Below are 27,678 nucleotides of genomic sequence, written 5' to 3'. Positions count from 1 at the left end.
TGTTTGATCACTCACTCGTTTCTCTGTTAGTCCCTAGCCTAAAAAAGAAAAAGCAAAGGCTCTGGATGCAGGAGACAGTTGCTTTCCCAGCTCTCCAAGTCTTTGCAGGAAGCCAGCTCTGCCAAAGCTCCCTCAGGCCGAGACCAAGGACACAAAGGAGGTCGCTCAGGCCCAACACACATGAAAGAGGGTCAGAATAGAAGGGTCACTGCACCCCAGTTCCCAGAATTTACTCCTCCAAACCCTGCCTGGAACCGGCTTCCAAGAGAAAGTTACAAAGGGGAGAGGATCCCGTTCCCCCTCCAGCTGGTTTTGAGTCGGATCAGGCCTGTTTCCAGCCCCCACCGCTCGTCTATTTTCCTGATCTGGGAGAAAGAGGAAGAGGAGCCCTTCTCCTGACACCCCAGAGGTACGGACTCTGACAACATCCACAACACATAAGTGGCTCCGGTGAAGGAGCTGCAGGCGCCTGTTAGGTGCGGAGTTTCCTGACTGAATTCCGGAAGGCACCCAGCTCAGTCTTCCCACCTGTCAAGTGGGGGAGATACCACCTGCCTTACTGATGGCGCAAGAAACCTGGTCGGGATGAAAAAGAAACAGTGGGAAAGGGTCCGTAAAGGGCTGGATCCACAGCAAGCGCAAGAACAGGCCTTTGTGTCTCACACGCCCAGGTACCCGCCCAGGCTCCTGGAGACCCCCGGGATGGCTCTCACCCTTCCCCACCCCGCTCTGTTTGGGAGGCCGCCCACGTGGGCTGCACCGCTGGGCTCCCTTCCCTCAGGCTGACAGGTTCAGCCAGCAGGAGGCACCAGCAGTGGGGGGCAGGATGGGGCGCAGGGTGAGGGTGGGTGTTTAGCCCCCTGACACTCCCCACCTGGGCGCCGTGGCGGCTACAGCTCCCAGCAGTCGCAGCCCTGCTCAGTACCACGCTGTCGCTGTGGTTCCCTGCGTCTTGCCCACACCCTGTAAACAGGCCCTTTAATAAACACCGCAGTGGGTGCCCCGCCTGCACCCGGCCAGGACCCTGGCCGATACACGCGTTATCTAACCTCAGTCTCACCAGCAACCCGGGACGCAGGGCCCTCCACTTCCTATTTTGCAAATGAAGAAACTGAAGTTCCAAAAGCTGACTGCCTTCCCAGCTCACACTTACTGGAGTCCGGAGGGCAGGCTCTGACCCCACCTGGTGACCACCGCACAGTGCTCTGGGACCCTCGCCCGAGTGCCGAGAAGCCAGTGCGTGAGGTCCCCCCCGCCACACTGAAACATTTTGCCCCAACTCTGTCTCCTTCACCGCTGCTTCAGGGAGGGCAGGGGGGCAGCTTGCCATCTTTTCTGAGTCTAGAGGGCTCCTATGGCCACGCACCATGCATTTCATTTAGCGCTCATGGCAACCTCGTGATGAAGCCGAGGCTTTGGGAGGCTTGAACTTGCCCAGGGCCAAACAGCTTGAACGTGGTTGGCTCAGGGTTTGCACACAGGCCACAGGACCCCATTGCTTACATTTGTCCACCAGCCGCTACTGCACACCTCACAGCACCTCTGGGAGGGAAGCAGCCACGGGTTTGCGCTGTGGTCTATGTTACAGCCTGTGTGTTCTTCCGCAGTCAGGTCTAGCTACGCAGCCACGGGCTCCCCGGAACACCCAAACCTCTTTGTTTACTAACTGTGTGGCTCTGGACAAATTGCTTAACCTCTCTGTGCCTCGGAGTTTTTTTAAATCAGTAAAATGGAGATCACAGGGCTCACCGCAGAGGGTCCTTGCTAGGATTTAATGACTCAACACGTGTAAAGTCCTTAGAACAGGCCCTCATGCATAGAAAGTGCTCAGTCAGGGTTGTTATTATTGCTATTGTTTCTACTGTTATTTTTTCCCGACTCACCAAAATTCTCTCCACCCCAGATGTCCATCTGGGCATCATACTTTCCCAAGTGGTTAAACCAGGACTTGTCAATCACGAAGATTCCTCCAGCAATGACAGGTGTCCTGGAACAAGGAGAGGGAAGAGGTGACACGTGAGCTGCTGAAACTAGGAGCCTCTTTAGATGCCCCAGGACCCAAGGCCACTTGTCCCCAAATCCCCTGCTTGCAGAGACACAGGGGTGGGATATCTGGCCAGCTCGCTCCACAGCTGTTCCTGTAGCCTATGTCCTCTCTGTCCCGGCAGACAGGGTCCCAGGGCCAGAACAGAGTCAGCACTTAAACTGCGTACCCTCAGGCATCCTGGTGAATGACACAGCCTCCCAAGAGCCTCCCAGGCCCCTGACCCAGGCAAGGAAGGGGTCTCCCCAGAGCCCACAGCAGCCCTGACCTTATGGGCCTGGTGGGGTCTGTCCGCGTCATCTTCTGCTCAAGGGGGATCTGCTCCCACTTGAAATGCAGGCTCCAGTCGAATCCTACGGGACAGAGCAGGGTGAGGACAGGGCTCAGGGCAGACCCTTCATTCCACCACCCCTCGGTCTCCCTTGATCAGCGCCCAGCTCACACAGGCCCTGAGCTTGTCATCAGAATGAGATGAGACTCTGTCCTCATGAAGTTTATAAATCTACTGGCCAAGACAGATGACAATGATAAATAAATAATGGATAATATGTTGGCTGGGGGTGAAAAGTGCTAAAAAAAGAAAAGAAAGGAGGAGTGCCCATACTATTTCAGCAAGAATAGTCAGGAAAGGCTCTCTGATAAGGTGACATTTGATTAGAGACATGAATGAAGGATGGATCCATGCAGATATCTAGGGGAAGTGAATGCCAGGCAGGGGCAGCAGCAAGTGCAAAGGCCCTGGGGTGATTTCCCAAAGGGGAAATGCCTGGCTCCCTTTGAATTCCAACGAACCCCAAGGTCTAATCAATGGCTGGATCCATTTATTGGGAGTCCAGACCCCCAAACAGGAAATCCTCTATCATACTAGTTCTCAGCAACAGATTTTCTAGAGAAGCGGTCTCCAACATTTTTGGCACCAGAGACCATTTTCACAGAAGACAATTTTTCCACACACCAGGGAGAAGGGGGACGGTTTCAGGATGAATCACGTGCATTACATTTATTGTGCACTTTATTTCTATTACATTGTAATATATAATGAAATAATGATGCAGCTCACCATAGTTTGGGGACCGCTGCTCTAAAGCATCACTGCCCAATGGAACTCTCTGCAATGATGAAATGTGCTATATCGGCATTGTCCAGTGTGGTAGCCACTAACCTCATGGGGCTATTGAGTACTTGAAATGTGGCTAGTGTGACAGACTGAATTTTAAATTTTATTTAATTTTGATTAATTTAAATTTAAATAGCCAAATGTGGCTACTGTCTACTGTATTGAACAGCCCAGCACTAGAGTCTGGACCAGAGCAGTATCCAAAAGAAATATAATGCAAGCCACAAAGGTAAGCCACATACATAATTTAAAATGTTCTAGTAGTCACATCAGAAAAAAGAACATATAAAATTATTAATAATTTGAATAAAATGTTTTTAAGGTAATATGTCCAAAATATTATATATCATTTCAACATGTAATCAATATAAAATTACTAATGAGATATTTTATATTTTTTCACACTAAGTCCTGGAACCCTGTTTTGTTTTTGTTTTTGTTTAAAAGATAGGGTCTCTTGGGCCGGGCACGGTGGCTCACACCTGTAATCCTAGCACTCTGGGAGGCCGAGGTGGGTGGATCGCTCAAGGTCGGGAGTTCGAGACCAGCCTGAGCAAGAGCGAGACCCCGTCTCTACTAAAAATAGAAAGAAATTATCTGGACAACTAAAAATATATATAGAGAAAAAATTAGCCGGGCATGGTGGCATGTGCCTATAGTCCCAGCTACTCGGGAGGCTGAGGCAGTAGGATCGCTTGAGCCCAGGAGTTTGAGGTTGTTGTGAGCTAGGCTGAAGCCACAGCACTCTAGCCCGGGCAACAGAGTGAGACTCTGTCTCAAAAAAAAAAAAAAAAAGACAGGGTCTCACTCTGTCACCCAGGCTGGAGTGGGGTGGCGCAATCATAGCTCACCGTAGCCTCAAACTTCTTGGCTCCAGCAATCCTCCCGTTTCAACCTTCTAAGTAACAGGGACTACAGGTGTGTACCACCATGACTGGCTAATTTTTATTATTTTTTGTAGAGACAGGATCTCACTGTGTTGCCCAGCCTGGTCTTGAACTCCTAGCCTCAAGCAATCCTCCTGCCTCCGCCTCCAAAAGTGTTGGGATTACAGGCGTGAGCCATGTGCCTGGCTCTGCTGTGTTTTTTATATTTACAGCACATCTCAATTCCAACTAGTCACTTCTCCAGACTAGCCACATTTCAAGAGCTCAATAACCAAATGTGCTAACTGTCACCGTATCACTCAGCACAGGTCTTAACCACCTCTGGGGTGTACACACTGGGAATTCACGCAAGGCCAAGGGATCCCCCCTTCTTAAGACAGCTGTTGTTACATCATGGCCTTCTGCCAGGACTTGTAGCTGTGGTCCCTGAACTGGGGCCACAGCATTCGGGAAGGATGTGTCAATGTTTAGGGGGAGGGAAAGATGAGAGACTAGCCTGGCTCTGCCACTGACTGTGCCAGGAGCCTGCAACTGCCAGCTCTGGCCCTTTGTCCCCAACCCCAGGGCTCCACGAAATCCCTCCTCATTTTCTCTTCAGGGGCAGGGGGGTATGAGACCCTCTGGCACAGCTGGGAAGAGCACCAAGCCAGGGCTTTGCCTGCCCTCACCTACCTCCTTTCAGGTCTAGAGCCCCTCCCCTGGGAGCAGGACCCACCTCCGCGAAGGTCAGCAGATGCTGCGAGGTAGGCAAAGTTATCCAGGCTGATGACGTCAATGATGGGGCTCACCACGCGGGTGTGGTCCTAGGGGAGAGATGCGAGTGAGGCGAGGGACTCCTCTGCGGAAAAGGGCCCAGCTGCCGTCTCTGGGGAGCAGGCCTCTCTGGGACATGGGACACTCAGGGCTTCCTGCATGATGTGCCCAGGGCCGCCCCTGGGAGCTGTCCTGCATCACCACAGCCAGGCTTCTGCAAGTTCCCTCCTGGCTCCCATGTGCTCTTCCAGCCTCTTCTTGCACCTCATTTTGAGCTCTGCTGGAATCTCACCTCCTCAGTGAAGCCTTCCCTGACTGCTGTGAGCTGAAGGGTTTCTTCCTCTTTTAAGCTGCTCCCACAGTCACAGTCTAGACAATTCCCGGGACAGTGGCTCATGTGCTTCCTGAGGTGGCTGTTCTGTTGCTGGTCTGAACCGTTGCTTGATTAAGGTCATTTGCCTTTGTGTATGTTTGAGTTGAGTCTTCCCAACTGGACCACTGGCAGCTTGAGGGCAGGGACCCTGTGGTCCCTGGGTACCCTGGCCGCCACTCCTCTCATACCACAACCGCCTTGAGTTCAGACTCGCCACTCCCTTCATCATCTCCCAGAACACAGATCCAACTCCAAAATATTAGTGCATTATGCTGATTTTACTGAAGACTTTGGGGGGTGGGAGGGGAGACAAGGTGGATTATGTCATATACCACATGCAAAACTTAATCACCCTTCTTGAGCCCTCTCTTGTCTTGCCCTCCATGGAGGGACATGGAACAGACCTCTTCTTTCTCTCCCCTCTTCCTCCACTCTGCGTTCACCCCACGGTCCTCTTGTCTGCAACTTGGAATCCAGCTGTGCCCTCGGTTCACATCCACCGTCTCAGGATAACGAAGCCTGGGCTGATCAGGGGAGACCACCCACGGTCTTTCAGTGCTCCGTGAGGGCCTCACTTCTTTCTCTTTATAAGCTTTTTTGTACTGAGATATAATTCATATACCATAAAATTCACCATTTAAAAGTGTACAATTCAGTGGTTTTAAGGTTGTACAACCATCACCACACCACTATCTAGTTCCAGAACATTTTCATCACCCCAAGAAGAAACTCTCATCCATTTCCTGTTTCTGTGGATTTGCTTATTCTGGATATTTCATATAAATGGAATCTCGTAATGTGTGGCCTTTTGTGACTGCCTTTCACTTCATGTAAGGTTTTTTGAAAGTTCATCCATGTTGTAGCATGTATCAGACTTCGTTTCTTTTTAAGACTGGACAGTTCTGTTGTATGTTGTATGTTGTATGGATAGACCACATTTGTTTACCCATTCATCAGCTGATGAGCATTGGGTCGTTTCTCCCTTTTGGCTATTCTGAATTGTGCTGCTCTGAACACTCGTGTACAAGTTTTTGTGTGGACATATGTTTTTATTTCTCTCGGGTATACACCCTGCTGGGGTCATATGGCAACATATGTCCAAACTTCTGAAGAATTGCCAGACCGTTTTCCAAAGCAGCTGCGCTGTTTTATACTATATTCCTCCAGCAATATTCGAGGGCTCCTATTCGTTCACATCCTTGCCAGCACTTGTTGTTGTCCATCTTTTTGCTCACAGCCATCCTAGTGGGTGTGAAACGGCATCTCATTGTGGTTTCGAGTTGCATTTCCCTAACGACTAATGATGTTGAGCAGCTTTTCATGGGCTTACTGGCCATTGTAGATCTTCCTTGAGAGAATGTCTATTCAAATCCTTTGCCCATTTTTAAACTGGGTTATTTGTCTTTTTATGGTGGAGTTGTAATCATCTGATCCTTTTCTGCCATCTGCCCAAATCCTTCCCATTCTGGAGAATAGCAGGCACGCGGTAGGAGCCTTCCTCCCTCTCCTCTCTTTAAGAACACCATCCTCCCCCTCCCCCAAGGGCTCCCAGCCTGACCAAAAGCTCCCAGCACAGGCCCCTGCCCACCCCAGGAGAAAAACAGCACCCATTCATAGTAAGAGCTTTATAGCTCGCCAGACTTTCACTGCATTTAATTCTTACAACAACCCAGTGGGACAAATATTACAATTATCCCCATTTTCTGGTGTGAAAGCTCAATGAGGTGAAGTCACTCGGGGGGAAGCAAACCATTTAGGCTTCCTACAATGCCCACCCAACTTGAAAGACTGTTCCATATGCCCGCATGCCAGGAACATGGCGGTGAGTCCCAAGGGACCCCCAGCCCCCAGGGACAGCCCGGCTCACCTCCTTCACCCGCTGCAGCATGGGCTGCAGCCACTCGGTGTTCACTTCACAGTGGCTATCCAGGAAGGTGAGGATGGCAGCTGCGGCCACATCTGCCCCGCGAACTCGGGACCGGATCAGCCCTGCGACAGAGTAGACAGGGGTTGGTGCCGGGACCGAGCCGTTTTCTTCCCAACCATCCCCTCAAAGTCCCAGGGCTGCCTCTCTGCCCCGTCAGGTTTCCTCTGAGTTGTTGTGATTGGACTTGACTTTGTACTTCTGCTTGTTTCCTCCCTCCCTCCCTTTCTTCTTCTCATCCATCCGTCAACCATCATTACCCCAGGGCCATTCCCTGAGTGCCCTCCATATGCCAGACAGTGCCTGGGCTCTGGGGACACACCGGTGAACAGTCACGGCTTAGCGAGTGGAAAGTGCAATAAAGTGTGGTTTGGTACTGAGGAGAACCAGAAAACAAACCTTCCCCTGGGAACCTCTGGGTGGTCCCCTGCAGCCCCACCACAATGTGTGGCATCGAGAGAATCTTCTGGACTAAGACAGGCTTGAGTTTGCATGCCAGCCCCTTCGCTCACCTTGAGCGCGTTGTGTAACCTCTCCGAGCCTCAAGACCCAGAGAGATAATAGTCCCTGCCTGTCAGGATCAAACGAGACGACAGGGAGAGGGCCTGGTGCCCAGAGACCCACAGGTGTCAGCTTCTGCTCTTCTGCCCCGGTTCCTGACAGTCCCCGACTGCTCACTGGCCGGCAGAGAACGGCCTTGCTTTGGGCAGCTCTCTGCTCAGGGCTGGGGGCCTGCCCGGTCAGGAGACAGGAGGCCCTGCTGGCCCACCCCTGCCGGAGCAGCTCTCTGTGCCCTGTGTGCTGTGGGGCAGGAAGGGCCTCCCTGTCAGGGCTCTGAGGACAAGCAGCTCCTTGGAGAGATTTCCTAGCCACACCTCTGCCTCGCACTCTGCCCCTGTCTATCCACTAACCGGCCAGCCAGCCTGAGGCCCATCGGTCCCATCCTGCCACTCCACAGGTATTTGTAAAGCATCTAACCAGAAATTTACATTTATTGTTGGCAAAATGCAAGGACAGCATATTCCCAGGCCTGACGGTCCCTACAACCCCTGGCTTAGGAACCATTTCTCTTTGGTCACTTCCATTCCAGCGTGAAGGTCTCCTTCAACAATACCCTCTTGGCCCCTGGCCTGACTTGTCTTTCTTAAATATATCTATCACATCACTCTCTCACTCTAAAACCTTCAATGGCTCCCCACTATCTGCCTTATCAAGTCTAAAAGCTTTCTCCTGGCTGCCAAGGTCTTCTGTCCTCTCCATTCACGCCACCACCCCCCCTGCTGACCGGGCTGGGTTCTCACAGGAAGGGCGTATAAGGGGAGGGAGGGTAAGAGGCTGGGCCTTGGGTGGGGTTCCCAGGATGTAATCCTGGCTTCTCTATTCATTGCTCTGGACAAATCACTGAACCTCCTTAAACCCTCAGTTTCCTCATCTGCAGAACGGGGACAGAGGGCAGTTACGAGGACTGCATGTGAGAGTGTGGCGAAGCGAGTGCTGCAGGGAGGAGCCCTCAGCAGGAGGGGCTGTTAGTATGAAGGTTCCCATCCCTGACGGATGCCTTTGCTGGCAGAGTCCCCAAGCTGGTGTGCCCTCTCGTGCTCCCCTTCACCTGTCTCCCGACACCCGCACCCCCGTCGAGGCCCACTCCTCCACAGAAGCCCTCCCTGCTCGCCCCAGCTCTGCGATCCCCACGTCGCTCACGCGTAACTATAACCAGCTGCTGCTGTGGGGGATTCTGACCCTCGACCACGTAATAAGCCCTCTGAGGGCAGGGACCGTGTTGTGCACAGCAGGTGCTCAAGTAATGTTGTTTCGTTATACCATGGACAAGAAAAAAAAATGATTCCCGGCCGTGGCCACTGTCGATGTGAAGTTGGCGCCTTCTCCCCTCGTCCGCATGGGTTTTCTCAGGCCTCTGCCCACATGCCAAAGCTGTGCACCTGCGGGGACCTGGTGTGTCTAAGTTGTCCCCGTGCAGGGGGGTGTACGTGAGTGCGCCCTGAGCTGCCAGGAGAGGCTCTGGCCACCTGAGACCCTCACCTGGAGTAACTGGGTAAACAACTATCTCGTTTGTTTTTATTAATCTTTCTTAAATGTATGTATAGCTCACATTTACTTCAATGTTTAATATTAGAAGTGTTTTCATCTTTAGAACTTTGGTGGTGTTTTTGTGACTAGAAATATGCCATTGGAACTTAACTCTTTTTTTTTTCTTTTTTTGAGATGGAGTCTCGCTCTGTTGCCCTGGCTAGAGTGCAGTGGAGTGTAATAGTGTCATCATAGCTCACAGCAACCTCAAACTCCTGGGCTCAAGTGATCCTCCTGCCTCAGCCTCCTGAGTAGCTGGAATTACAGGCACATGCCACCATGTCCAGCTAATTTTCCTATTTTTTGTAGAGATGGGGTCTTAGCTCAGGCTGGTCTTTAACTCCTGGCCTCAAGCGATCCTCCCGTCTCAGCCTCCCAGAGTGCTAGGATTACAGGCGTGAGCCACCGCGCCTTAACTTTGGTTCATATCAATTAGCCTACGGTAAAACTGGTTTTGTTATACATTGTTTCCCTTAAAGTTGCAGTTTCCAAGAATCTATTTATGATGATAAGTAGGGACTTACTGTACTTCTTTTGTGTCCTCTAGAGCTGCCATCCCTGACCCCTGGCCACAGTCTGGTACCAGTCCATGGCCTGTTAGGAACCAGGCTGCGATCACCACCTGAGCTCTGACCTCCCTCCCACCCCCACACCCCTGGCCTGTCCGTGGAAAAATTGTCTTCCATGAAACTGAGGAACCGGGGCTGCGCAGCAGGAGGTGAGTGGCGGGCGATTGAGCAAAGCTTCATCTGTATTTACAGCCGCTCCCCATTGCTCTCATCACCTCCTGAGCTCCGCCGCCCCCCCAATCCACCCCCCAGTCTGTGGAAAAATTGTCTTCCATGAAACTGGTCCCTGGTGCCAAAAAGGTTGGGGGCCGCTGCCCTAGAGTGACATGCACAATGCTATTCTGTAGCTGGTGCTCCCAAACACCCTTGATTGGCAGTGAGGTCACAGCTGCTTTATACTGCCCTTTGATTATCTCACAGCCTTTCCACACAGCCCATCTCATTTAATCCTTACAATAACCTTGCAAGGCAGAAAGGGTATTATCATTATCCCATTTCTCAGAAGAGACAATCAAGGCAGCCAGAAGTAGAGCACCTTGCCTACAGTTGTGCCGTGACAGGGGCCGAGCCGGGATAGAAGGAGGGTCTTTGGCAGACCCTGGCCCCAGCCATCAGGAACGCAGCAGAGCCATGCTGGCCTGGTGTGCCACGCTGCCAAAAGGAGTGGGAGGGTGCAGAGGACTACAAGATGGGTCCTCAGGGGGACCCAGGGTCCCAGGACTCACCTTCCCGCCGGTCGTTGCGCAGGCACTTGACCTTGGGGATCCTGGTCAGGAGCAGACAGTCTTCAGCTGAGGGTGTAGAGAAGGAAGGCAAGCTCACTCCGACAGGGCATCAGACCAGGGGGCTGCCCAGGAGCTGTCCCATACTAGGCCCAGGAAAGGGCTGGGGTGGGAGGATGGAGGGGCTCGGTCATCATCACTGGCCAAAGGATGGCCCTGCTCCCAGGCCAGACTGGAGAATGCCTGTACCTGTGGCATTGCCTCACCCCACAGCGCACCAGCAATGATCACCAGCCCAGCTCTTGTCTGCGTATGGCAGTTGTTATAACCGAGGACGCTGCTGATGCTGGTTGGTTGTTTTTCTTTTTCATGTCATCTCCCTGGTGTCCGATCCAAAGCAATACCACCCCTTTTTCTTCTCCTTTGGCACCAAGGAGCAGGGCCAGGGAGGGGTCCTAGAAAAGACCAAGGACCCCACTGGGGAGCAGAGAGGTCAGCCTGGAATGGCCAGGACAACTGCAAGAGTGCTTGCCTCAGCATTCTGGTATGGAGGGGGTACGGAGGGTGCAAAACAGAAGGCGAACACTTACGATCTGAGCTGAAGTCATCCACTAAAATGATCTCCTGGATCAAGTTGGCAGGAGTTCGGTTCAGGACACTGGAGCAGCAGTGGGGATGGAAAGAGCCCGGATTTAGGGATCACCTCCCATGTACCCTTCCTGTGCTGTTGGGGGCTCTCCTATGGCCCAGTTCTGGTGCCAGCACACTGGCCATGGCAACTGCTTCCTGGGCTCTGATGGGTGGCTGAGAAGCGGCATGCTCCTCGGAGGATCAGGCTGACCCTGCTGCCTGGGCCCTTAGGCACTTGGGACCAACCCCAGATTGAGTGCAGCATTGCCCTAGTTGAGTTGTCAAGGTGGAGCTGAGCTGCTCAAGCTGCCTGAGCCTAAACGAGCCCTGCCCAGGGACAATCCCAGCTGGACCTGAGCTGCCTGCCTGGAAGGCTGGTGAGGCTCCTTCCAGCCTAATAGGGCAGGTGGGGTGTTCTCAGGGAGCCTCCTCTGCTCCCTCCCTTCTACTGTCCCTCCTCTTTCTCTACTCCCCGGGAAAGAAAATCCAAGCTTCTTTATTCCCTGGAATACCACTAGGCACTCCTTTCCCAATCCCATTCTTGTCTAAGTTCATTGAGGAAATGGGGCATTGGGGGTTAAACTTGACCACAGGCCCAAGCTTAGGAGGAGAACAGAAGGGGCAGCTCTCTCTGACTCACTAGCAGGCACCAGCCAGGCTGCCATCTACCCTCCGGGGTAGGGTAGCGTCCAGCCCTGCCTCCCTCTGCCCCGGAGCCTGCATTTCTGCCTGCATCCCGGCCCCCGACCTCCTGTTAGACTGGTGCATTTCTCTGACAGTTGGACTTCTGGGGTCTTCCTGACCCTGATTCACCAGTCGCAGCTTCTCGGGAGGACGGACCCTCCCTCCCTGTGCCCGCTGGTCCTCGTGCTGTCTGGCCACAGCCCCCGATCTCAGTCCTCCCCTGCCTGAGGCACTGCAGATCACCCGCAGCCTTGGGGGCAGCACCACTGCGATGAGGGTGCCACGGCCGGGCTTACCTCTTCACCGTGCGCAGGAGGGTAGAGCGGGCCTCGTTGTGGAAGGTGATGATGACACTGGTGGCCGGCAGGTCCAAGGAGTAGGACACGGATGGGCAACTGAGAAGGGAGCAGGGAGGTCAGCGGCCTTCCTTGGGGCAGGCTAGAGGCTTTTCTGTGTCCAGTCTGCTGCCCCCCAGAATACTTCCGTGAAGCAGAGAAGGCAAGCCCCAAGCCAGGCCACGGGCTCCAGCCCCTCCACACCCATGCTCCAGCCCACACTGGCCCAGCACCCAGATGCCACCCAGCCTGGGATACTCAGAGGGAAGGAGTGGGTTGGGGAGGCCTTCCAGGGCCTGGGGGCTCTTTACCCAAAACCTAGAGCACCCGGAGCCCCATATCCACTGACGTGTTTAAGAGGGCGCCCTACTGTATACAGGCACTGCACCAGGCCCAGGACGCAGCCCTGACCCAACGGACAGAACTCCCTGCCGGATGAGGCAGGCCACAGGCACAAAATGGGGGCAGAGGGAGGCCAAGGGGGAAAACTACATCTCTTTTGTCTCCTGATACCCTGGAGCGTCTTCCTTCTCTCAGCTCAGGAAGTTTAGGGGGATCTGGAGAAGAACCACCCCCCACACCTGCTGGGGAGCTGCCCCCGTCACTGCCCAGCGGGAGCAGCCACCGGCTTGCACAGCAGCCTCACTCCTCTTGGGGTCTGGGTCCCCCGGGTGAAACAAGCCCCTGAGAAGACACTGAAGACATTTCCCACCGTCCTGCTCCCGCCCCAGCCATCGACAGACACATTTTTTGGCCCACAGGCTCCCCCTCCTCTAAAAAGGAAGCTGAAACAATCCATTCCTGCTAGGCTTCAGCCCCGCTAGGCTTCAGCCCTGTTTTCTCTGCAAACGCATTTATTCGTGCTCCCGGGCGGCTGGAAGGCGGCCTCGCTGCTGGTTCTCATAGCAATCCTCTTTATTACAATTGCTCTCTGACTGTTCCGGCAGTGACTATTTTTTCATTATGGCATTCATTCCACCGACAGCAGCTACAGCCCGAATTCCCAGGCCCATTTCCTGCCCTGCAGAGCAGACCGGGTCAGACAGGCAGGAGTCCCACGAGCCTGGGACCCCCAAGAGACAAATCCTGAGAGGCTTTACAATAATTCTCCTTGACAGGGGTGTGGCATAGCAGTGGGGAGGGAAATTTTCTCCTGCCCCCTGAGAAGCCATGTTTTCCAAGGGCCTGTGAATTTGGGGGCAGGGGTGAGCTTGGCTGGCTGCAGCGGGGTGTGCTGGGAGAAGAAGATGCGTCCTGGGTGGCAGCCCCCAGTGCCTACGTCCAGAGCTCCAGTTCTCTGTCCTTGTCCCCCAGCCTTGCTGGACCGGGAACTAGCCTGACAATTTGGAGTCCAAAAGAAGCTGCAGCCTGGAGGGCCACAGGGAAGAGTGAGCTCACACCAGCACACTGGCTCCACCACAGGAGACCTGCCCCCCAAAGCCAGCACCACCTTTGCCCCCTACACACACACACACACACACACACACACATGTGCATGCATGTGCCTATGTATGCATACATGTGTGCATGTGCACACACATGTATGCACATACACATGCATACCCTTTGCACGCACACACACACATGCATGTGCACACACACCCATGCACACGCCCTATCCACCTCAGCCTTCTAAGAGGGCCTGGCAGCAGCATATGGCACCTCACCAACCCACCACTGCCTTGGACGTCAAGAGTCTCATTTTAAAATGTACATAGCCCCAAGGGCATTTCCCCCTTTAAGTTTCTCAGGGAACACCTGAGAAGGTTCAGAGATTATCCAGGCCAAGCCCTCAACCCACAGATTTGGGTCAGCAGGTCCTCTGGGTCCGGGGACCAGGCGGGTCATGGCTAGGGCTGCCCGGGAAGGGTCTCCAGGTAGAGCTTCGCAGACATAACCTCGTCCACAGTGCGAGCAGACATGAGGGGACAAGGCCCCAGGACTGACTGAGAAAGAGCTTCCGAGGCCAGAAAATGGCAAATCTTTCTTTCTTCAGCGGCACAGAGGAGGCCATACCTGTAATGGCGGGTGTCGCGGATGGGCCGGTCCGGGCTCAGCTTGTCGCTCTCCAGCTGGTTGAAGGCGTGCTGCCTGTAGGGGTCCTCTCCGGCCTTCAGCTGCTTGGCGGACAGGTACGCCTTCTCGTCAAACCCTTTCGAGGGTGTTCCTGTCACCTGAGACAACGGTCAGCATCAGAGGGGCCACAGGCAGGAGGGGTCCACCACGTGGTAAGCACTTAGTAACACACCAGGTGGGAACCAACTGCATTATGTCATTTGTGCCTCACCCCAGGTCTGTGAGGAGGGGATCCTTACCTCCCCCATGGTACAGATGGGGAAACTGAGGCTCAAGAAGCTTTAAAAAAAAGTGTCCCAAGTCAGAGCTGGTAAGTCTCAAAGTCTGGATTCAAACTGGTCATTCTGACTCTGAAGCCCACACTCCTAACTGATGTTCTTTGCTGGATATGGGGAGGGTGAGTCCTGTAGCGCACCAGACTCCCGAGACAGGGTGTCCTGAGGGGACAACAAACCGGCACCTGCAGATCGACAGTCTCCTAGGGACAGACTTGGGCCTAGCACTGGGTTAGGCACATAGGAGGTGGCCAGTCAGTCACACACCAGGCTTGGACGAGCTGCCGCAGAGAAAAGTGCCTGTAAGGACAGCAAGCCCTCGCAGGCTGCTGCCAGAGCTGCCAGAACTCAAAGGCACAGGCGGCGACACACCTTCCCTGGGACTTCTGCATGCTGGTGAAATGGCCCCACGTCAGATCCACTGGGCCACAGGCACTAAGTGCTAGGGAGAGATGGCTGACAGAATCTGTGGCCCAGCCTCCCTCCTCCTTGGCCACACCCTCCCCTGTGAGCCCAGAGTCCCCAGCGAGAGACACTGGGGAAGGACACATCTGAGATGAATGGATGGATGGATGCATCCTGACATCTCATTATTTGAACCAAACTGCTGGCCGGATGCCCCCCAGAGTGCCATGAAATATCACCAACTCTGAGTGCATCCCAACTCCAACCTCCCACCAGCCAGCAGCTCCAGGCTGAGCTGTGGCCCTCGAGAGGCAGCAAGAAGGCTGGTGGGAACTGCCCACTCACAGCACCCTTGCATGAGGACTCCGTCACGGGCCTAATCCTAGAGGACGGTCCCAGCAGGGCCGCTGGGCCTGCGAGAGAGCAGACCGCTGTGTGGGCTGACACTGGGAACATCCACCGGCAGCTCAGGGCCTCTGTGTTGCCCCAAGAGCTTCGCCCCAACCTCACTGGACAGGAATGCTGGGGGTCCAGGGAGCTCTTATGTCCTGAACTGCTGCCACTCTGTAGTCCTGTCACCTTCTCAGGCTGCCTCCTGTCCTAGGAGCCAGTTGGAAGCTCCGAGGGCAGAGCAGTGAGGGAGATCTTCCTGTGTCCACTGGGCCTATCCCACGCTAGACACGGACACTCAGGATGGTGGCAGGCTGTGGCTGCTGCACTGGAATATTCTGAGGTGGTGCCATGCAAGGAACTGAACAGATGTGGCAGAGCCCCCCATGGGCTCAAAATCCATTTCAGGAAAGACCGAAGGAGGGAGGGAGAGAGGGACAGAAGGAATGTTCTGGCTTGAGTCCTGGATTGCTAGAAGGATCCAAGCTGTCCAACTCCGAGAGTGAGAATAAAAGGGAGAGTGATCCTTTGTGTCCTTCCCGCCTGGGAAAATAGTGGGTCCTGACGCCACCCCCATCCCCATCTTTCCCCCAGCTCTGGGTCAGGGCAATGGAAAGCAGCCTCCAGTTGTCGGCTAAGGAGCTAAAATTAAAGAAAAGCTGCAGAGGGATGATTTGTTGAAGCTCCCAAAGGGAGAGTGCATACTTCATTATCCTACAAGTGGACTGTGGAAAATAACCATGTTTATTTATTTAGGGCTTATGGCCATTCTGTGGACTCGGGAAACCAGAGTCCTCACCCCACATTTGCTCACTGCCCAGTAAACATTGATCGAGAGCCACCCATCTTCCAGTGCCGGGGCGCCCTTCTGCGAGTTCCAAGGATCACCTGAGCACTCATTCATTTGTGTACAAATGCTTGAATTCATTCATTCATTCATTCGCTCAGCAAGGCTCTACTGAGCACCTCCCATGTGCCAGGAAGTAGAAGTCCTGTTTCTGAGACTATTCCCCACCCCCAGCTTGCTGTCTGCCCCACCTCACTCAAAGCTGCCTCAGGGCCACAGAGAATGTGCCAGAAGAATGCTCAGGCCAGGTCTCTCTAGAGAAGTTTCCTCTGAAGTCCTCAAAACTGAGTCAGACATCCTCAAAGATGCCATCAGAAGAAGTCTGCTGTTCCTTCCCACAAACCCATGCCTCTGAGCGGTCCAACCTTCTCCAGATGGTATGGGTCTGAGGTTCCACTCTTCACCTGGGAGGCCACTTATGAAGAAGGTTGCCAGGGAAACAGCAGGCTCACTCCCTCCCAAAGGTCTTAGCCCTCCTTTCAGGGCAGCCCAGCAGTCCCTCAGGGTTGGGGCTGAAACATTAGCTGGCCCAGAGCCAGCCAAGTGGAGGGGACACTGAGGCAGGGTAGGTGGTGGCTCACGGCAATTCCTTGACCTCTGCAGGGCTGTCACTTCCTCTCTCCTCAGCCCTGCCTTGGTCTTGCTCCAGTTGCCACCCAAAGCTGTTCTACCTCTGATATCCAACTCCAGTTCATGCCCAGACCCTAACTCACTTCCTCCCAGCTCTCGAACCCCTCCTTTTACATGTAGAACCATCTTTTGGTCTGGAGACTTCCAGGTCTTCGAATATCCTAACTCTAACTCGGCATCTCAAAACAAATCCCCCACTTATCCCAAAGCTGCTGCTCCTTCTGTGTTCCTTGTTGCAGAGATGGGCAGTTCCAACACTGTCCTCCAAGCCACAAATTCAGGGTCATCCTTGATGCCCTCCCATGCTCCACAGCCTGATTGAGACCTCTCCCTGTGCATGCACAGGTGGCATTCTAGGGGCACACCACTGGTATTAGCTCCAGAAATATTTGTTGAAAACCTACTATGCACAGATACTGTGCAAGAGACTGGGAATATGGAAATAAACAAAAGGCAGTGTGGCCTCTAGAAGAAGAATTTAGGAATCTGGCCCCTTTCCTGCCCCATCCCATGCCAGGCACCACCATGGAGGATCATGAAGAAGAAACCTCCAACCCCAACCTTTGCGTGTGGGCAGCTGGAGAACTGACCACGGAACCTTGATCCCTGCTGGAGCAGGAGCCTGCAGATGGCACATGTGCCACGGGCCTGTGAGTAGTAAATGCTGTTTCCCTCCTCCCCTCTTCTATAGGGGAATTGTACTGCTGCTAACCTGTTTTCCCATCCACACTGCTTACTAAGCATGTCGGCAAGGGATTTAACGCATCATTTGGCACTTGGCTGCAGGACCACGAAGCACTATAGCTGAACCAGCGGGAGAGATAGAGATGATCCCGGGCTTGGAGCCACTGGATGGGACTGGCATTGCTGGAGGCAAGTAAGGGTGCTTTGGGCTTTGAATCTTATGTCAGGCTGGGGCACAGGTCACATGGCACTGACATTTGTGCTTTCCTTCTCTTTCTTTCCACTAGTTGGTGAGCTCCTTATCTTGGAGCTCCCTGCAGCTGGTACACAGTACAGAACAGGTGTTTGCTGAATAAAGGAATAGATGAATGAATGGATGAATACCTAAATATTGTCCCCGAGCTCAAATGACCTATAATCAACTGGAGAGAAAACAACAGCAAACAATTGGGACCCTCTGACACATCACGTGACCTGACCGCTGGTGCCCCCTGTCCCACAGAGTACAGCCCCTGGAGCTCACGGTGGCCCGAGATGCTCTCTGAGCAGGTGCTCTGTCACCCTGGTGAACTCAGCTTGTGTTGCTGCCCCTTACTCGCTCAGCCACAGCCACACTGTTCCTTCAGCCCTCCAGCCACCCTTCCTCCTAGCCCTTCTTTCCAGAGGCTCTTCCCCCAGATACCTGCATGGCTCCCTCCTTCGCCTCCTGCAGGGCCCTGCTCAATCCTCCTGGACTGCTGTACTTCTCCCTGTGGCACTTATTGCCATCTGATAGTCTACATGTACTTTACTTATTTATTTTATCTTTTTGGCCACTTCTCCCTATGATGAAATAAGCTTCGCCAGGATAGCCATTGTTTTGTCTGATGCTGAGTCTCAAAGCCCAGAGCAGTAAGCACTCAAAGACAATGGCTAATCAATAAATGCATGACATCGAGCCTCCCCTCCCCTGCCCCCTTGGCCAAACACAAGCTTGACTGAGGTGGATGGAGCAGGTGACAGGGTAGTTTTTGCCTGCCTTAGGGATCTTCTTTCCCACTCACAGGCTCCCAGCAGGGCTGCCATGCATTGTCCCCCTGTTCCCCCAACAAACTGAGCACTACCACTGGGTGAGCACAAGACCCTGGCCAGGCCAATCTCATTACTGCACCCCTAGACACAGTGATTGGTTCAGGAATGGTCATTTGATTTGATCTGGGCCAATGAGAATCTTCCCTGAGACTTTTCTTTACAATGAACACTACACTTTTCTAGACATCAGCACAGCTAAGCTTGGGAAATGAGATTCTTTTTGTCTATTACATGGAGAAATCTTGTATGAAGAGTGAAACCAAGAAGAAACCATCGGAGCCAAGAGAAGGAAAGAAAGAACTCTCACAATATTTTATGGGTCTCTTGAGTCAATCATAGCTATCTACTTACCTACTCTTTTTTTTTCTTAAACTAGTTTGAGTTGGGTGTCCCTTTCTAGTAACCAAAATTTCAGAGATATCAGTCCTTTCAATGAATAGAAAATTATTCTCCTAAAGTAAAAAACAAAATCAAAACCAAAAACCAACAAATGAGTCACTGATGACAATGACAGTCTAGGTGGCAGCCCTCCATTCCAAGATATCAGGCCGGCCTCTGGCATTTGTCCCAGTGGCTTGAGTCCAGAGCTGGGGAGTGGGGAGGGCATTCCCAGTTTTCCCCAGCAAGCAGGGCTGTGTTCAGGCTTCAAGGTGGGGGTTCCATCTGGACCACAGCTTCAAAAGCCCTTGAGTTGCCATGGTGAGGAATGAGGGCTGGGGAGATGGTGAGTGCCGGCCTGATGAGCCTCCCACATCCTTCCAGCCTCCTGCAGAGAGTTCTTGGCTGATGTTTAGGCAGTCACCCTCCCTCCCCAGTTTTTTTCTTTCAGGCAGTGCCAAATCCAGTACTTCCATGTCCAGTAAGGTCAATCACATCTGAAATTGTTTAAGTTGAAATAATGACTTCGCTTTATAAAATGGGAAGACTTACTTTCTCATCTTGGGGAGTTTTATTTTCAGTCTATCACTTCGATTAGGCTTGAAACTTGCCTGACTTGCTTCGGTCTCTTCCTAGCTAGATTTGCTTATTGCTTCTTGGACTGCTAAATTTAGGAAACAAACAGCAAAAGAAGTGGTTTAAAATAAGAAAGGAAAATATTTTCCATGTCATTTTCATCAAAAACAGTTCAACTCAAATCCTCAAGCCTTGTAAACTTTCTTTAAAAACATGCACATACCCCTAAATTCTAGATTTAAACAACTCCAACTCCTTTTAAATAATTGTTGCCCAATTTCCTTTTACTGCCAGTAAAACAGGTACCTGCTGTGTTTGCCTTTCACTAAATTTCAACGAAACTGCAAATAAAAAGGCTCTGGCCCTATTTTATGGATGGTTCCTGACTTTTTTTCTGAGTCTGCTGTAAACCAAAAACACCTGGTGAACAAAATGTGATTCCCAACCACTCCCCACTCCCCTGGAAGTAAAATCTCATCTGATACTCCATCTTAAGTTGGAAGACTGCCATTCATTAGGAGAGCTAGGGAGCTAAGCGAATGATTCAACAACTCTGAGCTCAAGGTCTCGAGTTCCAGCTCTCCCGAGTGAAAAGGAGGATCCCACCGGGGCTTCCTGAGACCTGCCTCAGGAAGCAGCCAACCCCACATGGCTGCCAGTGTTCTCATTCAACCAGACAGGACGCTGTGGGTGGCACGGGGCCAGGAAGCTCAGGTTGGGTATAGGGTCCCTCAGGGGTTTGCCCCACATGTGTCCCCATCTTCCACATCACATTGCCTCAAAAGCAGTAATTATAGGGTAATCAGCTAGCCCTGGGATAGAATGCCAGTTCTAACTGCTCTTTGGCCTTGGAAAGTCACTGTCCCTTTCTGAGCATGTTCCTTCATCTGGAAAATGGGAATTATTGTGAGGATTAAAGGATATAATGTATTTAATGTGTTTAGCACAGTGCCTGGCACATGAATTGTCCTTATTAATTATTATTATTACCTTGGCTGAGTTTTGACCGGTGGTTCTCAGCCTTGGCTGCACATCAGAATCACCTGGGAAGATTTTAAAAAGCTGATGTCCAGGGCATACCCAAGACCAGTCAAATCAGAGCCTCTGGAGGTGGCACAAAAGCATCAGAAGTCCTTGAAGCTCTTCAGCTGTTCCATGTGCTACCGAGGCTGAGAGTTGCTGCATTATAAAAACACATGATGGTATGGGGCTGCTAGCCATGGGCTGGTGAGATCAGAGGATCTTAGAACTAGGATGGACCTTGGAGAGGTTATCTCCTCTGACCCCCCTGCCCAGGGAGCCTCACCGTGAGTCTGGCTTCGGCCTCTATTTGTACTAACCTGGAGACCTGGAGCTTCACTATTAGCAGAGCCAACTGCAGCCCAGCTAGAGCCTCCATGGTTACTATGGAAATCCACCGCCTTGTGACACTTCTGTCCCACAGGCCTGGGAGGCTCTAGTTCAACTGCATATCAAGAGCACGCGATGGGGGCTGCCCGGGGAGACCCACCTAGGGCCCCACCTTAGATTTCCCACCACATCCTGACTCCTCTAGGGGTGTTGATGACCACACAGCTTTATGACACTAGTGGTCTCACTCTTTCTCACTAGAGAAAGAGTTCTAGTGGTCTTATGACTGCTAATGGTTCTAGTGGTCTCACTAAGAAAGTAGGAGGGGGCCCACTGCCCATTCCCCTAGGGATCTGAGCCAACCTATTCAAGGCTAGGACAAGGCACCAGGCCTTCCATTCCAAACAGTCCCTGCTCAGATGCAGTGGTCCTCTTTAGGTCCATCAGGCTCCCGGGGTCTCCATTTCCCACCCTCCTCCAGCATAAAGGCCATGTGGGGATAGAGGGAGTCTTGGGGTGATCCATACTGGAGATAAGTGATGTGATTGCTCAGTTTCCACCTGCTAATCAACTTTCCCAGCTTAAGTAGAGCATTCATAGGTGTAGGAAGCACCAGAACCCAGCCTTACCCCCCCAGCCACAGCTGCCATAGGCCAGGGTACGAGGGAAGATTGAGCCTCTTCTACAGGAATAAGCTGATACCAACGGCTCATTGAGGGTCTACCATGCACTGGGTGCTATGCTAAGTGCCTACTTCTATCTCCAAATACTCCTGCAAAATAGGTACTCTTTTTATCCTTATTTCACAGAAGTGGAAACTGGGGCTCAGAGAAGTACAATTGCATGCCCAAAGACACACAACTGCTGAGTGACTGGGCTGGGACTGGAAATGAGGCTGTCTGGCCACTGAGCCTGAGCACAAGGCCTTCTCTGTGTGCCTTCAGACTATTCCCGGGCTCAGATGTGCTTTCACTCTCCCTCCAATGCTGAGTCCTCAGCTCCAAAGCAAGCTGGCCTCCAGTGCCCAGCACACAAGTGGGCCCTGACAAGTACAGGCTGGAGGATTCCTGCCTCCTTGGCTCAGGGATCAGAACATCAGCTCATGGCTCAGATCGGGACTTGCCCAATGCTGTCACTTCTTGGCCTGTACATGGGCTTGGAAATACTTCTCCGCTATGGCTCAAAAGAACATGGAAAAATACAAGAGTTTGTGTTATGCAGACCAAAACTGCACACCAGATTTTCTTGGGTTAGCCTGGGCCATCTTGGGTCTTGCCTGCCAGCACCGCCCTCAGGGTCTTGGTGACTCTCAGCTGCAGTCACATCCAAGGGGAGACAAAGTCGAGTCCTGCTCAGGGTGTTGATCCCCCAAGCAACCTGGCCACACTCTGTGGCTGCGGGAAAGGAGGTGAGCAGAAATAACAGCTGAGACGGGGCCGTGTACAGTGCAGGTCAGCACCCATTGTGCGGCAGCCCCAAGCATAAAGTGTCAAGGTCTGCACGTTATCACTGCACTTCAGATGTTTCATAGTCAGAATCTATTGAACTTGGACCTGTCATGTATTAGCTGGAAAAACAAAAACAATAACGGGCCTGTTAACACATAGAACATTTACAGTGTGACTGTTGCTTCAGTGGTGACAGCCTCCCCGCCACACACCCTGCCACTAACTGAGGTCAGGACCAACTGGGCCAGGATCCAATTCAACCCATTAAAATTCAGCAAGACCCTGGGGCATCTCACTTCATAACACTTTTCAGAACAAAGAGCCAAAAATAGATTAGTGGCTGATGTGGTCCATTCTGACTAATAATTATTAATAATCGGTTAGGTTATTTATACCCCTCACAAAAGTTTCCACCAATAGCAAAGAGCATGACAAAGGCAGACTTTTTGAAGTAGATTAAGCATAAAGAAATAGGGAGAGAGAGGGGAAGAAGTTGGGAAAAAGCAGCCTTCTTCTCGTGTGACTTTCTTTGAGGTTCTGCTATGGTTTGAATGTGTCCCCTCCAAAACTCATGTTGAAACTTAATCTCCATTGGGTAGTATTAAGAGACGGAGCCTTTTGGAAAGTGATTAATTCATGAAGCCTCTGCCCTCATGAATGGATTAAGGCCTTTATAGAAGAAGCTTCAGAGAGAGTTCACCCCTTCTTGCCCTTTTGTCTTCTGCCCAGCGAGGGCACAGCATGCATCCCCTCCGGAGCATACAGCAGTAAGGCACCACCTTGGAAGCAGAGAGTAGCTCCCATCAGACACCAAACATCCTGGTACCTTGATCTTGGATTTCCAGCCTCCAGAACTATGAGAAATAAGTTTCTATTGTTTATAAGGCACCCGGTCTATGGTATTGTGTTGCAGCAGCCCTAACAAAGACAGGGCCACTACTGAGGCAGGCATAACCTGTCCCCTCGACAGGACCATGCCCCTGGATTGGCACCTCCCCTGGTAGCTCAGCATTTTATTTAGGTATAATATACAAAATGGCCATAAAACCTGGAAACAGGGATAATACTAATTTTTTTTAACAGATAGAACCTTCTGATTACTTCTGGGATATGCTAAAGGCACAGTTTTATTCAATGAGAAATCAGAGACAAATTTTCTGATCATGGTATATCGCACATGCATGTGCAGAGATCAATGTAAATGTGGCATTTGTGGCAGTTTTGCACAGTGCACTGAACCGTACATTGTTAGTGAACCGTACAATGCCATGTATTGCAATGTAATCTAAATAAATCACTTATTATGTATGTTTGTTTATGTTTTCCTTTATGGCCACCCACCCTGTAGTTAAACAGGCCCTAAAGGGGAGACATAGCTTATGCTTGAAAAAGACTCAGTGATGTAAAGATATAAATCCTCCTTGACTCAATCTGCAAATTCAATGCAATCCTGATCAAGTCACAGCTGTGCTGGGGAAGGGGCGGTTTGGCTGGAAGAGTTTAACCATGAGAGAAAAATCAGAGAAAATCTGAAAAAAATTAAAGATGGGGAAATAGATCTACCGGATATTAAGACATATTATAAGACAACAGACTTTATATAGCAGAATATACTGGTATAAGGCCAAAGAGATGAACAGAAGAAAATAGAGAAGTCAGAAATAGACGCAAATACATATGGAGAGTTGTCATACGATACATTTGCACTTCAGATGAGGGTGGGGAGGGAGAGCTAGGCTCTTCAGTGAATGATGTTAGGAAAAGTGACTAGTCGATGTGGAAATCAATAAAGCTGAACAAATTTCTTAAACCAAAATCAATTTTAGGTGGCTCAAAAATTTAAATGTAAAAAAGAAACTAAAAAGTATAAAGAAAAAATTGTTTATTTTTCATTTTTTTCAATGTTGGACATAAAGCCCAATGTCATAAAAGAAAACACTACATAAAGATTTAACTTTTTTTTTTTTTTTGAGACAGAGTCTCACTGTGTTCCCCGGGCTAGAGTGCCGTGGCGTCAGCCTAGCTCACAGCAACCTCAAACTCTTGGGCTCAAGCGATCCTTCTGCCTCAGCCTCCCGAGTAGCTGGGACTACAGGCATGAGCCACCACGTCAGCTAATTTTTTCTATATATATTTTTAGTTGTCCAAATCATTTCTTTCTATTTTTTAGTAGAGACGGGGTCTCGCTCTTGCTCAGGCTGGTCTCAAACTCCTGACCTTGAGCAATCCACCCGCCTCGGCCTCCCAGAGTGCTAGGATTACAGGCGTGAGCCACCGTGCCCGGCCAGATTTAACTTTTTTTAGTATGTCAAAAAGTCACAAAGTCAAAACACAAACATCACACTGGGAAAAAAATATTAGCCAAATATGTGACAAAGGACTAATTTCTATACTATACAAAGAGCTCTTATAAATCAACATATAAGAAACAAACCAATAATTCAAAAGAAATGTAGATATAAAGGATATAAAGAAGCAGTTCACGGAAAAATGAAATTCAGGTGGCATACCCCAAGAGGGCATGGAAGCTTTGTGCCCCTCTCTCCATGTCTTGCCCTATGCATCTCTTTCATCTGGATTTTCCTCAGTTATATCCTTTTATAATGAATGTAAGTAAACTTTAAAGAAAAAGAAAAGGAAAATGAAATGCAAATGGCCAATAATAAATGAAAATATGTTTAATTTCATTAATTATTAAAGAAGTGCAAATTAGAACAAGACATAATTTCTTGCTAATTCATCTGGCAAAGTTCAAGAATAATTACCAATGCTCACAAATTTTAGAGTTTGAAGAAATAGAAGCTCTTATACATTGGTAGATGATAAATTGGTATAACCAGGATGGAAGGATATTTGGCAACATCAGCATTTTAAATAACTACTCTTTGACTTAGCGGAAGTTCCATTTTTAGGTAAAAATACACTTGATTTCCTGAGACAGTTGCAGTATACATTCCTGTGCTCTCAGGAGCCTCTCTTAATTAGCATTTGTCCTGGCTGAGGCAATAGATTATATGATCACCTTACATTTCTAGGCATTGACCCTACAATTAGGGTCACACAAGTACATGAAATGTACAAGTGTATTAAATACAGCATTATTTGTAATAAAAATGCTGGAAATAAATGTCTATCAGTAGAGGACTGATTAAATAAATAACGGTTTATCCTTACATTGGAATTCTAAAGGCGTGTTAGAAGGAATAAGTTAGGTATGTACAATGTGATTCATTTTGTATAAACAGTTTATAAACACATGCATATGTAAATGCATAGATATATCTGGAAAAATATACAGCAAACTGCTACACAGTGGTCACCTCTGGAAAATGGCATGGAAGTAAGCTGGAAAACTGAAGAATTTTGCTTTTTCCTTTAAATAAGTCAGGTTTTTTACAAATAAGCATTTATTCTTTTATAACAAAATTCCTTAAAAAAAAAAAAACAAAAACAGATGAGGGCCAGGTGCAGTAGCTCATGCCTGTAATCCCAGCACTTTGGGCAGCCAAGGTGGGAACATCACCTGAGGCCAGGAGTTCCGGACCAGCCTGAGAACATAGTGAGACCTTGTCTCTACAAAAAATTTAAAAATCAGCCAGGTGTGGCGGCATAGGCCTGTAGTCCTTGCTACTGGGTTGGCTGAAGTGGGAGGATTACTTGAGCTCAAGAGTTCGAGGCTGCAGTGAACTATGACTGAGCCACTGTACTCCAGCCTGAGCGACAGATTGAGACTCTGTCTCTAAAAGAAAAAAACCAAAAGCCAAAAAACAGATGAACCTTAATTCTCTACCTAAGACAAAGGGGTTGAGCTGATTATTGTCATCATCAACATCATCATTCTCAGAGTGAACCTCACGGATAAATAAATCGATGAAAAGTGAGCCCCTCCTCACCTGGGGGCAGAGGTACCAGCCCAAGTCGCTTACTGCTGATGGACAGGAGGGGACGGGAAGTGGAGGGAGGGTAGCTGTATCTGGGGGCTGAGCCGCAGTGTGTGGGTGGGAGGTGATCTCTCAGATGAATTCATCATTCAAGTGATGCTTGGAGGCCCAGCATGACTTCTGATTTCTCCCCAAAGCAAAAGCCTGACAACTGAAACAGGGTCGGGGTGGGGGCCAAGAAAGGAACCCTAGCCCCACTGGAACTGCAGACTCCAACCACGGAACACCCTGAAGAGGCTGGTACTTGGGCATAATGGGTGATTGGTGCCATTTCCTTTTCCATTTTGTCTGTTGTTTTGTTTTGTTACTTTTTCTACAGTGCCTGGTATTGCGACCTTAACTTGGTAACTTAGTTGAAGGGGGCGGGCAGGCCGAGGAGAGCTGAAAAGGGCTGTCAAGTCCCTCAGGTGAGTCCACGAGCCACTCCACAGTTAACCCCTGAGCACGGCACTTTCCACAGCTGCAGACAGGAGGTAATGACACTGCCCAGGGGTGTCGCGTATACTCCATAAAATCATCCCACTGAGTCTTGGGAGGCTGTCACTAAATGACTGTATAAAAGGAGAGGGTTGAGCAAGATGATCTCTTCCACCTTGAACATCAAATGATCTGTAACAACATCCACTCACCCCATCATTGTTCAATACATATTTATTGCAGGCAGTGGAGCAAATGACAAAACAGTGAGCAACCGGTTTCTCCGGACACGGCAGCTGAAGAGCTGAGAGCTTCTTCGTGTGTGACCCATCATTGTGCTTGGCACACAGTAGGTGCTCAGAGTGTGTTGGTCACATGAAGAAGTGTGTACATTGTGCCCCAGAGACCTGGGGTCCACAGGAGCTGGAGGAGTGGTCAGCAGCTCTGATTAAGTGTCACTAAAATGGTACTTGCTCCTTTAGGGGTATCAAGCTTTGGACAGGAGCTAAGAATACAAAGGCTTTCTAGAATGGGAGAGTCCCAAGAAACAGGTTGTGAGTCCCCCCTGGTGGCTGCTGCCAAGTGCATGAGCTAGGCAGATGGGCATGCTAGCTCTGGGTCTGGGAGGGACAGAGAAGTGTGTTTAATGTGGTTGAAGAGTCCTCTGCGAGGAATGACATTACTGTGGATTAATGGTGGATAGTGCTTTTCCTCCTTACCTAGTATCTTTGAATGTTACATTGAATTGTTCTTACGCTATCAGAATGGTTATTAAATTAGTACCCTTTTTGAAAAATCTGGCAGTACATTGCTAGTGCTATATCCTTTGGCACATGGCTTTTTCTGTTTTATTCTGTCCATTACCTTCCCTAGACGTGGCAGGGTGCCCCAGGTCCCCCATACACTGAGAAGATTTAAATTTAACCTTTAGAAAGAGAGAGTGACGTGTGTAAATAGGGCCTCTCACTAGGAGTCCTATTTTAATCATGATTCAATTTATAGACAAATATTAGGCACAAAGATGTTTAAGACAGTATTATTTATAAGAATGAAAATTTACCAGC

General features: G+C 50.5%; 1 protein-coding gene across 1 annotated transcript in view; it reads right to left on the bottom strand.

Moving 5' to 3' along the window:
- GALNT16 (polypeptide N-acetylgalactosaminyltransferase 16) overlaps positions 1-27,678 on the bottom strand; it is an 84,004-nt gene that overhangs the window by 14,590 nt on the left and 41,736 nt on the right. The window contains exons 2-9 of the mRNA XM_012656101.1: positions 14,143-14,300; positions 12,088-12,186; positions 11,068-11,135; positions 10,481-10,546; positions 7,042-7,163; positions 4,764-4,851; positions 2,313-2,397; positions 1,884-1,987 (exon numbers count right to left, since the gene is read on the bottom strand). Coding sequence (XP_012511555.1) covers positions 1,884-1,987; positions 2,313-2,397; positions 4,764-4,851; positions 7,042-7,163; positions 10,481-10,546; positions 11,068-11,135; positions 12,088-12,186; positions 14,143-14,300 — 790 coding nt within the window. The remainder of the gene's footprint in view (positions 1-1,883; positions 1,988-2,312; positions 2,398-4,763; positions 4,852-7,041; positions 7,164-10,480; positions 10,547-11,067; positions 11,136-12,087; positions 12,187-14,142; positions 14,301-27,678) is intronic.

The sequence above is a fragment of the Propithecus coquereli genome, unplaced genomic scaffold, assembly GCF_000956105.1.
Source record: "Propithecus coquereli isolate 6110/MARCELLA unplaced genomic scaffold, Pcoq_1.0 Scaffold5, whole genome shotgun sequence".
Classification (NCBI taxonomy): domain Eukaryota; kingdom Metazoa; phylum Chordata; class Mammalia; order Primates; family Indriidae; genus Propithecus; species Propithecus coquereli.
The sequence above is the reverse complement of the archived record's forward strand: the minus strand, read 5'-3'. Positions and strand labels throughout refer to the sequence as shown.